The sequence below is a fragment of the Akebia trifoliata genome, chromosome 10 (assembly GCF_017979445.1).
Source record: "Akebia trifoliata isolate Shusen 1 chromosome 10, ASM1797944v1, whole genome shotgun sequence".
In the NCBI taxonomy this organism is placed as follows: Eukaryota; Viridiplantae; Streptophyta; class Magnoliopsida; order Ranunculales; family Lardizabalaceae; genus Akebia; species Akebia trifoliata.
Genome location: NC_141384.1, coordinates 18,674,091 through 18,687,231, shown reverse-complemented (window position 1 = coordinate 18,687,231; position 13,141 = coordinate 18,674,091). Strand labels below are relative to the sequence as shown.

Genomic DNA, 13,141 nt, shown 5'->3' with positions numbered 1-13,141 from the left:
ACTGAGTACCGTTAATGTAATTTTTCTATGTTAGAAGAAGAAACAACTAAGATGCAACAAGGGGATAATGACTTGCAAGATGCAATTAGGTTTGTCCAATGAATGAAATTGAACGATGCCAATCCAATTAGGTTTGATTCTGATCTGATTTAACTCATTAGATCTTTTTCGAAGGAGTGTGTGACTATATCAATGTCTCGGTCATACCAGGCCCATCTGACATTTTGCCCAAAAGACCCAAGTTAACAGCTATTTTTATGTGTCAATATGCGTCGAATATTTAATATAGACCATCAACGAACTTTATGTTGAAAAATAATTGGATACCAATCAATGATAGATAACCTAAAGTGTGCTTTCAAATGAACAAGAATCAATCACATTCAACGTGACTCGTGAATGAGGTTGATATGAGATTTGATCATGGTTAAATTTGAAACTTTGGAGCCCGAATTCAAAAGTTGGAAACTGAAGTCAAGTGAGTTTGTTAAACTATGGAGAAATCCCACACAGATTTTCCATCCAGGAGAAAAGGTACAAGGACCTTGCTTGCCTGGTGACCACAGCTTAATCAATATAAGAGAGACGAGTGATTCTTGGGGAGGGTATTTACTACTGAAAATGCAGCAAAAATTCAATCGTATCCTTGATTAAGTAACAGTGTCTTAATTTGCTTCAATCCACCAATATGGAGATACGCTACGTATATTGGTTTTGATGGATCGAATAGCATCGTGCACTGCCAAATTACTAAAATCTTTCTTGGTTGGGTGATTCTCATTCCAGTTACATGATGACATACAACTTGGTAGTAAAAATTTCTCAACCTATCACCCTTGGACATGCTTGTCAACCAGTCCAATTGCTCGAAGAATTGGCCATTATATGTTGACGTCAATTTCCCAAATCACAATGCACCAAACAAGGGGGAAGTCCTTTCCCATTGCTTGACATAGCCAGAGATCATCGGACAAGGGTTTTCGATCAAGCAAAAGCATCGGTATACTAGTTTACAATGCACCAAGGCCAGACCAATAATCTCCCTTATCTACCTTTAATTTAAATTGTTAGTAGATAGTATGTTATTGATTTGACATCCGAATTGTTTAATTTGTTAATGGTTATCTTGTCTAGATTGGAGTGCTAATCGTTTAGTTGTTATTGGAATCTCTAGTACATAGTCTATCTTCTTCCTAAACAGTAGGAAGTTTTGAGAACCCTGAAAAGCTATGAGAATCTCATCACATTGAGGCAGCAAGAGTCAGCACCACATCCTGGGATCGAACATCAAAAGAAGTAACTTGGGAGCCCAAAAACAAGGTAACAGAAAGTCACCACAGAACATCAATTGAATGAGCGAATTGAGGCCCAAGAATGGTACCATACCATTGTAAAAGACACCACAAAACAGGTCGCACATGATGGTGCATTAAGATCCCAAAAGCGGTAACGGCTTCACTTTTCTCACCCCATTAACATTTAGGCGCTTTAATTTGGTTTATTAGTTGGTTCATTATCATTAACAAATTGAAAAAAATATTCTTTCATAAAAGCTGCATCAAATCCCCAAATGAACCCAACTTATTTTCCCACGGACCCATCGTCTGTACAGCAACCAAGTTCATCTTTTGGTTATTCATAGACACAAAGGGTCAAGTCCTTCCCAAAAATATAAGAGAAGTTCAACTTGTTTCAGTTCTCTCTTAGACTGTGTAGTTCTGTTGGATGGTATCGATGTCTAGTCCCTTCAGCTTCACCACCGATTCCACGTGCCCCTTCAATGTGTGAAGCTCCCTTAACCTATAAAAAAGAAATGCATTTATATTTGTGGATTAAAAACAAAAGATATTACAAAAATACTCCTTCCCCCAACCCCAAATGCTTACACCTGCATTAACTAATAGTTCGTACCTTGCAACCTCCGCACGCCTCTTAGCCTGCTCGGCAATCTCAGACAATTCTCTGTAGTTACTATTTTCATTGAAAAGCAATGATGATGAATCCTTGGGTCGGAGGCCATGGAGGGTACGTTGAGCCAATGCCCACTGTGCCTCCCTCTCTCCCTTCCCATAATCCTTCTTTGTTGTAAATGCAGTCTGAATTATAATATTATAATGATGATATATCAGTTAATTAAAAACTTTCATCAACAATGGGAAGCACATTAATGAATTCCAACAGTCTAAGCACGTTATTGAAGTGAAGATTTGACTAAATGCTCAGATCTGATTCAATTTGATTGTATCAATTTTTTTATTAAAGAATTTAAAAATGGGGGATGCTATCATCCAATGCTTCGTAGGGATGTTTGCATTCTCCGTAACTTTGGTTTTTCGAAAGAATCGCTCTAAACTGAATTTCTTCAAAACTGTGCTGCCGTGGCAGTGTGTAGGAAAAAATATCTATGGTTCTTGTACACTGCCACGTCAGTGCAGTGTTAAGCACAGTGTCAGAGGAAGTCAATTCAACATTTTCCTCTTTGAAAATGCCATTTATATGCATTTATTATGTCTTTTAATGCAAATATGTAAGGATATTTTGATATTTTTGTAAATATAAAAAAAGTTCAATGCTATTTTTATGAGTATTTTACTGCAATGACATTTTTGTAAAAGCATTTATTGTTGGAGGATAAAAATACCCTTACTTTTTGCACTAAAACTACAAAATAAAAAAACAAAAAAAATAAAAATTCATTTTCGGAAAGCCAAAGTTATAGAAGATGCTGATATTCCTCTGAATACCCCATCCAAAAAACAAACATTCCCCCAAGCATTGGATGTTAGCATATTCCCCTTCAAAAATATAATGTATTTTATAAAAATATAATACTGAAGGTGTTACTAGGACTTTCTTAGCGAAGAATCTTTTCATCTTTTGCAAAAATGTTGTCTAGCAAAGGAAATAGTATTTCAAAAATTTTGCATTTTAATGGTTCACAAGACAAAATCGATTGAATGGTTGAGTCACCAGTTGTATAAAACTGATGGTTAATTCGAAAATCATAATTCCATGCTGGTCAATCAGACCACTAGTTCGAGGTCTGATTTTTAGAACACATACCTTGTTCTGAAGCAGATTGTCCCAGCCCTTGCCACTCAAAGAATACCGGATAATGAACTTGAGAACATCTAGTGGAAAGTAGAAGATTATGCTGTAAAGCCACACAACTCCTGCCCATCCCCACCCCATACCTTGAATCCTCGCAAACCCCCAATTTGCGTACACAGCTATAAATGTAGCCACCTTAATATGTTTTGTATAAATGAATCAGATTTGTAAACTAATATCTTAGCGATTTGAACCAAAACAAATCCACATATATATACTCACCAGCTGAGCAGCCAAGAAGGCACTGACAAGCAACAGACCAGGGCGTTCAATGAAGGACCAACTCCGGGACCGGGTAACAAATATGAGAGCCTGACTTACTATGCTCACTTGTAGGTAGAGAGCAGCAGTTAGTTCCTCTTTGCTGTCCCTGATAGATCTCACACCGAAGTGGTCCTGCACATTGACATTTGTCAAACTATATGATCAAAAATAGTATAGTGCATTAGATTTTGTGTATCTGTATGGAAGGTTGATGTAGATATTTAGAGTATGTATCTCATTCTCTAACAACATTAAATGCGAGTGTTGTTAGTGTTAGAGTTGATTGACTAAACTAAAATTGATTTAAAGTTGGAACTCTTACTGAGAAGAAGTCGGTTTTATGAGCTGCCCAGAAAAAGACAACAGTCATGATGGCAAGGTAGGTGCCGAGAACGATGCCAGTGGCAAAGATTTCTTTAAGCTTCCATGAATCAGGCATTGGGGATGGTTTCACCCTGTCCTTGGAGATGGTCATGATGGTTCCATCGTTGAGGATGGCGATGATCAATACCATAAAAGGCGAGAAATCAAACTTCCATATAAGAGCGATTAGCAAGAAACCCAATACAATTCGAATGGTGATCGATACTGCATATATGGTGTAGTTCTTCATTCTCTGAAAGATGGCCCTGCTTGTTAGCACCGCACTCACAATCACACTGAGCCCAGGCTCAGTCAACACTATGTCTGATGCACTACGTGCCGCGTCTGTTGCATCTGCCACAGCAATACCAATGTCAGCCTTCTTTAGTGCTGGAGCATCATTCACTCCATCTCCTGTCATTCCACATATGTGTTTCCTCTCTTGTAGCTTCTTAACGATCTCGTACTTGTGCTCTGCAAGCCCAGCCATGTTACAACTTTACATGCTAGCAAAAGAATGAATTGAGATTTGCTGCTAACAGAAAAATGTGCAAAGTAGTTAAACCAATGACAAGATGCAACGTGTATTGAATAGCAACACCAAATTGGTTAGTTGAAGAGAAAATTGTGGGAGAAGATGGTTATGTGATTAATGCTTTATATTTTACCCTTTTCTTTGTACATCTGGCATCATGCTATTGATTTATCCGCTGAGTACACCTTTTTGTTAACAGAAAATTCAGACTCCAAAAGAACGAATCAAGTGGAAGGGTTAATTAAATTACCAGGGAAGACACCGGCAAATCCATCAGCCTTTTCAACGAGCTCATCAATGGGAATTGAAGCAATGGATTCGTCTTTACTTTGGCCTAGAAGGGAAGAGGAGGGGTACATGTTGGTACCCATGCCAAGGCGACGACCAGTCTCCTTGCCAATGGCGAGCTGGTCACCCGTGATCATTTTGACATTAACACCAAGGTTGAGAGCCCGTCGAATGGTCTCTGCGCTATCATGCCTAGGAGGGTCAAAAAGAGGCAAAAGACCCACAAATTGCCATGGTCCACCAGGGCTTTCCTTGCTCTTTTCTGGGACTGTCTGTTGGGCAATACCCAAAGAACGAAGACCCCGATCGGCAAACTTATCGATGATGTTATGAGCTTTGTTCCTGGCATCGCCCGTGAGGTTGCAAAGTTCAATGATCTGAAGAGACGCATTATTTGAATGTAAGAATGTACGAATGAGCACAAAGAGGGAAGAAGAAAGGGAAAAGAATATTACCTGCTCGGGTGCACCCTTGCTGGCTCGGTGCCAATTTCCATCGGCATCATAGTATGTGATGGCTGTACGCTTGTCCACCGGATTGAAGGGCAGGAAATGTACCTCCACAATCCCTGCTCGCGCCTGGAACAAAGAAGGCGGATAAGATTAACATGTCTCTGGTTGATCAAGAGAAATGCACGATTAATACAGGTAGCTACTACAATGTTACAGGCTACTGAGAACAGTTTTACGGTTTTAATTCCTTATTAAACAAATCACCAAAAGATATCCGACACAATTTTTTCATTTTTCCTGCAAGATTTATGTTTAAATGGATTAAATTTATAATAACCGGAACAGAATGAGTATGAATCAATAACCAAATAAGCTAGTCCAATGATTATGAAACAGTTGATATAGCATGAGGAAAAAAATATACTATTCTTGTTAGTGTAACTGAAAAATATCTGGTCCTTGGGCAGCCAAATGTGCGAGGTCTAGTAACTGAGGCTATCAATGAATGCCCCAAGCCTGAATTTGAATTGTATGACCAGGCCAGATCAGGAACCTAGGCATGTCCAAAACAAACCCATTAAAAAATTAATGTATTCTAGCATATTTTTCTATATTGTGATTCCTGAAATGAATGTATCCAATCATCAGAGGTGAGACTAAGTATTGTCCTACATTAGCACGTAGGATACTGGGAATGGGGTTGCAACTCTATTCCCTTCAATTGGGATTTTAATGGGAGTTGATCCTCCCCGTAGCACTTTTTTCCTATAGCTCCCAATAGTGTTTTCACAATGGTTATGAGAACGCCATGTCACAAGATAATAAATTTGGGAGTTCACTGACCATACATTTTCAAAACTTTTAATTAGGCCAAAAACTGTTTTTTTTTAGTATTCTTTTTATGAATCAGATATGGCCGTGAACACCAGAGGGCTGAGGTGGTAATTTTCTTCAAGGTGGCACTCTCTAGACTGAGAAGAATGTTAAAGGGAGCTACAAGAAAAAAGTGGTACAAAGTAGAGTAAGGTTAGCCGAAAATCGTAAGATTTCAAAATCTTAATCACATGGTTTGCAATATTGACAATCCAACACCACAACCCTCTAGATTTCATGGTAAGACACATACTTAAAAAAAATTCAAAAAAATAAAATAAAAACAATTTTGACCTTGATTCAAGGTTTTGAAAATGGATGGCTACCAAACTCAAAATTTTAAAATTAAACTTCAATAGTGAAATGTAACTCTAAACATATATATATATATATATATAGAGAGAGAGAGAGAGAGAGAGAGAGAGAGAGAGATGGGGTTATAGGAATCGAACATCTATCTCTATGGACCACATGCTAACATGGCGCTAACACCCACCATCAAGTGCCACATATATGTAGAGCATGAAATTTTATGAACTTCCAAAAAATTAAAAATTGAAAAAAGAAATTTTTTCACCATTGGATTTAAATTTTAATTCTGGGAGTTCAGTGGCCATCCATTTTCAAACTCTTGATCTAGTCATAAAAAAAATTCAGAATTTTTTTTTTCAAACCCAATCTAGACCACAAATCAAGAGGGATGAGGTGTCATTTGGACCAACATGGCAGTCCATGTGGCTCAAATGTAGACCTTGGTCAATGCTCTACATGGTCCCTTGGTCCATGCAACCTTTCTCCGTATATATATTGAAAGTCCTTAAAGTTTGTGATCATGCTTTTAGATGATGCCACGTGATGATGAGGTCACAGAATTTTCCTTAGTAAAGAAAGTGTTTTTCTATAGAGTATTAGCTTCCCAATTTTATTAAGGCAAGTGTCTTGCAAGCAAATGAGATGCTGACATATGGAAAGATAATGCAGCTTAGCTGAGGTATCAAGTTTCCCTCTCTTTTAAAAATCAATGAGTTACAAGGAAGTATCACTGGCCTATGTGAAGTTTTGTTTCTCTTTCCATATTTCAATTTCTACATGGGAAAGTAGATTTTTTTCACATCCCTTTCAGGATATGGATTAATCCCTACATCAGAAGTCACGTGATACCTGGGACCAAATCCTGCAAGTCCGGGTTATAAAAATTTCAAAATAACTTCCATTACCTCCTTTGGGTCAGCTAACATGCCAACAATTGAAGCGTCGATTGCATCCTGATTCTCAACCCTGGAGGCCCTAGCAGCCAACAAAATCACAGTGTCCTTATCCATGTCCTTGGCGAAGACCTGTACCATTGTGACAAGAATTGCACCAATGATTAGCAATCCTACACTGTTGATCAATGATTATAATTTACTAGAAGGTGGCATGCACACACACACACACAAGATTCTGAAGGATTTATTTGTAATTTAAAATATTAATTAAGGGGTCGTTTTGAAGATCTTATAGTAAAAAGGTTATTTTTATAATTTTGAAAACTAACCAACATGATTTTTGAGATGTGCGATTGTAATTTTCTAGGTTTTTGACAAAAAGGACTCTGATTATATTAAGTTTAAATGTTAAGATGAGAACATTTTTAGAATTCAAATTTTGGTGTCAAGCCACTTTACTCCGCCTTCTCTCATAATAGTAAAGACATATCTTTTAATATCCTACCTCAATCATGGTCTTGTCAACTGTGAGTTTATTAAGGGTCAAGGTCCCAGTTTTATCACTACATAGGACATCCATCCCAGCCATCTCTTCGATTGCGGTCATACGCTTGGTGATGGCACCTTGCTCCGAAAGGCGATGGGAACCAATAGCCATTGTCACCGACAACACCGTTGGCATGGCAATGGGAATCCCACCAATCAAAAGTACTAACAAATTATCAATTCCATCTCTGTACTTGCGGTGCTGGATTGGGTACATCACGATTATCTCCACTGCCATCCCTAGTGCGATTGAGCATATACAGAAGTTACCAATTGCTGTCAACACCTATTTAACAAAAAACAACAGCCCATGTTAGCAAAGATTGAGGAATGGCTGGTGATCATTGGTTATGTAGATAATGTGGTAAAAATACACCAATCTAAAAATATCGATCTGCCAGTCTTTGAAGGAGCCATGCCCGCCGCCGCCGTACCTCTACAATTTACCATACGGGCTCCGTATATTGCCAAACTAATCATAGACCCTTGACATTGACCTTGCTTGAGATACTAACATAAAATGACCTAAACACCCTATAATCAACCTCTCGGCAAAAGCAGGTTTGACTTTTCTTCCAAAAACCTATTGTCTTCAATCTACCCTAAACCCCTATCTTGTTTTTGAGGTTTCCTGGTTCGAGGAAATAGAATTTTTACGTTGAAGGCAACAGAATTTTAGGGGGGAAAATAAAGGGTTGTAGGCAAACATTGAAAGTGAGGGTATTTCCGTCGTTTTAAGTTAATCTCTCATAGATGATCAAAGTAAAGAATTATTTTTCACTTAAAAGAAATAACAGGGGGGTATCTGTAATTTTCGGCAAAACCTCATTCAAAATTAGTCATCGTTAAATAAATAATAAAATAATTTACTAACATCACTCCAAGATAAGATGTGTGTTAATTCTTGGATGATTTACATATGAGTTGGGCCGTAATAAATAAAAGTTGTGGTGCCAATAGAAACTCTCTATGACGTGGTGTGATTTTATAATAAGATAATGTGTAACCACCATTAATTACCTTTTGGAAGTGACCAACTTGGTTGGTACTGTCAACTAAGTGAGCAGCCTTGCCAAAGAAGGTGTGTACTCCAGTAGCAATGACAACAGCCTCAATTTCACCTTGCTTGCATGTGGATCCAGAGAAGACCTCGTCCCCTGGATTCCTTGTGACAGGTAAGGACTCCCCAGTGAGGGCCGATTGATCGATCTTGAGTGGATCTCCCTCAAGCAACCGAGCATCTGCAGGGACGATATCTCCCAATTTTATGCTAATAATGTCTCCTGGTACCAGAATCGCTGCCTCTTGCTCGCTCCATCTTCCGTCTCTCAGCACCTTCATTCATTCATCAACACAAACAGCTCCTAAGTTATCATTTCTGAGTAAAATTTCTCTAACAATTACAGGGGATTTGGGAACCCAATAAACTAATGTGTAATGTGGTTGTTCTTAATCTGATATGTGGATTCAGGCACACTGCCAAAGCAAGCAAATCCTCGTGCTTTGTATTCAATTTTTGTTCTCTTTACTGCTTCACTTTTTCACATAAACAGTTATAATTTCTTCTCTAACGAAGAGAAGTGTAAATACCTTGGTCTTGGGAGCAAGGCCAGCCATTAAAGCAGCAGCTGCATTTCCAGCATTGTTTTCTTCGATGAAACTGATTGTAGAATTGATGATGAGCAACACCACGATACCAACAAAATCTGGATAATCGGGAGGTTGACCCTATATTGAAACAGAGCAAATCAGAATAGAAGAGAAGACGAGAGAGAGAGAGAGAGAGAGAGAAGAGTACCCCTCCATTAGCCAAACCTATGGCCATTAAAGCAGCGATTTCCATGACCCATGACAGAGGGTTCCACATAAAGCCCAAGAACTTGAGAAATTTGCTCTCCTGTTTTCAGAATTCAGACTTATTTTTTCTAATATAAATTTTTTATAATACAAAACGAATTGGAACTTGAAAGTCAAAATATTAGAATAAAATAGAAATAAATAAATTAAAAGAAAAACCTTTTTCTCCTCCAACTTGTTGGGGCCAAAAATTTGGAGTCTTTGTTCTCCCTCCTCCGAAGTCAAACCCTCTTTTGTACATTTCAGCTGCTCGAATACTTCCTCCACAGGAATTCTCTCCTACATTTTTAAAATTTAGGAGAAAATTAGAGGAAAAAAAAAAAGGAAACTTAAAAAGCACCGACGAATCAATCGAAAAGTTAAGATCTGAACTTGATTCTCGGTGTTATTTCACAAAAACACACAAAACGACTGGACAAATGGATTTGGTGTACGGTAACTATAAATGTAAATAAATTAAGTGGAGAAGAAAGTTGAACAATGGAAGATATTTTAAATAAATAATAGATATAGTAAATTACTCTGGAATCAATACATGTGAGATAAACCTTAAGGAAGAAGGAAACAAATAAGACTGAAAAGCCGAGAAGAACGTGATGCAACACAAAATAAATCCTAACTTACTAAAATTAGGAAAAAAGAAAAAAAAGGAAAATATTCTATAACCTATCCAACTGAGTCTGATCAGTTGGATTAGGTAAAAATTTGAGAACAAATAGATCAAAGGAGGAAAAAAGATGAAATCCGGAAGATAAACTAGTCATGAATTCCCCAATAATCTTCCAAAAAAAAAAAACTAGTCATGGATTTGAGGCTTTAGAAGATCACCAATAGTTTAATATACCACATGAATTACCTTTAGAAAGAAAAAATAAATAAATAAAACAAGAAGAAAAAAAAAAAAGCAGAGCTTTGAGGATCAAAGATCTAAATTACACCATTGAGATTCTTACGAGAACAATTGATGTTCTTTTAAAATCCATGAGATTAAGAGAGAATTTTAATATGAAAAAATAAATAGCGAAATTAATATAAGAAATTATAACACAACCAAATTGTTCGGTTGAATGATCAGATATCAAGATGTAGATATGAAAAACACATCAAAATACGAGAAGAAATCACATGTCACCCTAACGATCGTGAAAACAATTCCCAAAACAACTTCAGAACTGGATTAAAGATGACACATTCGAGGATTTATTAAGAAATCAATAAATGTCATCAATGGCAACATAACTTCAGAATTTGCTTAGAGTATCTAGCTAGAAAATCGCATTAAAAAATTAACAAAATTCAACCAAAATATATATATATATATATTCAAAACTCAACCAAATTGATTTGTTGAATTATCATTAATATCAGATAAGAAGAAGTAGATTTGAAAAATGGAACAAAATAAAGGAAGAAATCAAATGTTACTCCAATTAACGATCACAAAGAAATTAAATTCCGGAAAGAAAAGACAAATTATGAATCAAATAAAAACAATGAGATTCTTACAAGATCAACGTTCTCATTCTTAATCTCTTCCAAGCTAAAGTTGTTGTTTTCAGCCATGATTAAAGTTCCAATTGAAGCAGAAAAAAATTCTCAAAGAAAGAGTTTGTAATCGAAGGAGAAATTCTCAGAGACTCTTCATGGATTGAAAACTCAACTCCCGATCCATCTTCTCCATCGGGAACTCTACTAGGCCTCCAAATCCAAATTGACAAAATATTTCTCACAGAAAACGAAACTTCTCTCCTTTCCAACCAATAAATTCTACCACCACCTTCGAAGGAATGAAAATATGCCAAGCCAAGGAAATAAACGACTCTTCCCACTAAAACTTGACAACCTGCAATCGCCAGTTGCATTCCATAAAGTCCCGATCCAGAGCAGTGTATCCGTTCCTAGAACAATAGACACTGTCTACGTGTCACATTTTGGTTGGCAAAATAAAGAAAACGGTTCGGTTAGATGTCTGATGCATATTTAGCACTGATAGAACGTGCCACGTAGATACCGTTAGAAGTTTGTAAGAACGGGACAAGTTCTGATCTTCTGGATCCTGATTGTTACCGAAATTCCATCCTTGACTTTGACCGTAACGTGTTGTTACACCCTCGTGGATTTTATTTTTTTCTCAATCTGATTTATATTCTTGGTCAAGGAAAATGTTCCGCACCCTATAATGAGAAGTTAATCCTCAGTCCAAATCTCAATTCATCGAGATCAACATTCCAAATCTCAATAATTATAATTGTTGATCCAATGATACATGTTGAAATGTCGAGATGGACCTTGTAATAAGGTCGATTTCGGCAAATTGAATGTTGATCTAGATGATTCATGTTCAGGCATCTATTTACAATGATTTTGATGGTTGTAAAGAGTGATCTAGACTAGAAGTGTCAATTGGACGATTTCAGTTCAGTTTTTAAGGTATTTTATATTGGAACTATTATATTTTTTAATTTCGATTCTAATTCTAAAATAAGTGAAATCGAAATCGGAACTACCAAAAAATGCATGTATCGATTGGTTCCAATTCTCAAGGATTTAACGAGAAAGAAAAATCATTCAACTCATAATAAAGCTTTTTATTTTCCTTTAAAAAATTAATATATTAATTCATTATTTATAAAATTATGAATTTTATTACAATTTATTTTATTAACAGTTCATCTTGTGGACAAGTAATAAACTTTTTTCAAAAAGTGACACTTTAAGTTCTAATTCGTACTCCATATGAAAAATTAAAAAACGTTAAATAATCTTACAAAAAAATGATATAAAAAAATAAAAATAAAAAAATTTCGATGTTAGATACCCACGAGTATCCATTGGATAGAACCTAACAATTTTGGTTCCTATCAATTCGATTTAATTTTAGATCGGACTCATATCAGTTCCAATATAAAAAAAGAATTAAACTTGGGGTTTTCGAGTTCCAGTTCAATTTCAATTAATCATTGACACCCCAAATCTCAAATATTTGAACATACATCTATCTCAATGATTTTAATTGTTGTTCAGCATCATTTGAATCATAGATCTCACCAATTGAAAGAGAGTGAAGGCATTAAGAAAGAAAAGTTTACTCAACGGACCGTCAAGTTACAGAGAAAAGAAAGGGAAGGGGGGGATATAGAAAGAAGTCCCTCACAAGGTCTGTTGAGTAATTTTTCAAAATTGATAGGCCCACCTCAAATCAGCCCTTGTGACCCACACTTTTGGGTCCACTAAACTTCTTAATATAACACAAAAAGAAGAAAATAGCCAGATTGGTGATTTATATTTCTAAGTTTTAACGTGATCTTTATCAATAGGTGCATACTATCGTAAATCTACATTAAAAAAATTGATTATAAAAATATCTTTAGATAGATTCATTAATTCATTCAAATTAATTTATGAATAATACTATAAAATAATATTAAATTTTATCTTCTAAAAATCTCTTAACAAGCACTATAACCTAGTTCAACTCAGACAATAACTTTGGGAAAATTATGGGTCGAAAATAAAATTAAGCAGAGCTTAGATTAAAAAAAAAAAAATTGTTAATTATTTCAAGAAATTGATAATTCTTTAAAATAATCAATAATATATTAAAAAATATTGATATTTGATTTTTCGGTTATCACCTTTTTCTA

At 36.1% G+C, this 13,141-nt stretch overlaps 1 protein-coding gene across 2 annotated transcripts; it reads right to left on the bottom strand.

Moving 5' to 3' along the window:
- Positions 1-1,519: 1,519 nt before the first annotated feature.
- LOC147393217 (plasma membrane ATPase-like) lies at positions 1,520-11,392 on the bottom strand. 2 transcript variants are annotated; one of them, XM_086456019.1, is made up of 14 exons: positions 11,004-11,386; positions 9,657-9,776; positions 9,439-9,537; positions 9,231-9,368; positions 8,661-8,975; positions 7,600-7,926; positions 7,104-7,223; positions 5,017-5,139; positions 4,524-4,938; positions 3,698-4,212; positions 3,334-3,507; positions 3,064-3,246; positions 1,912-2,096; positions 1,520-1,800 (listed from the first exon to the last, which is right to left on the bottom strand). In XM_086456019.1, the coding sequence occupies exons 1-14, from the start codon at positions 11,058-11,060 to the stop codon at positions 1,704-1,706; spliced, it is 2,868 nt and encodes a 955-aa protein (XP_086312145.1). In that variant the 5' UTR covers positions 11,061-11,386; the 3' UTR covers positions 1,520-1,703. The 2 variants fall into 2 exon arrangements, with proteins under 2 accessions (XP_086312145.1, XP_086312144.1); XM_086456018.1 differs by having other exon boundaries at positions 4,524-5,139; positions 11,004-11,392.
- Between the last annotated feature and the right edge of the window lie 1,749 nt (positions 11,393-13,141).

Excerpts from the sequence above, each read along its gene's own strand:
- LOC147393217 (XM_086456018.1), bottom strand. The coding sequence starts at position 11,060 with ATGGCTGAAAACAACAACTTTAGCTTGGAAGAGATTAAGAATGAGAAC. Across the intron at positions 2,097-3,063 it reads ACAATCTGCTTCAGAACAAG|ACTGCATTTACAACAAAGAA; the intron begins GTATGTGTTCTA and ends ATTATAATTCAG. Across the intron at positions 1,801-1,911 it reads AGGCGTGCGGAGGTTGCAAG|GTTAAGGGAGCTTCACACAT; the intron begins GTACGAACTATT and ends TCTTTTTTATAG.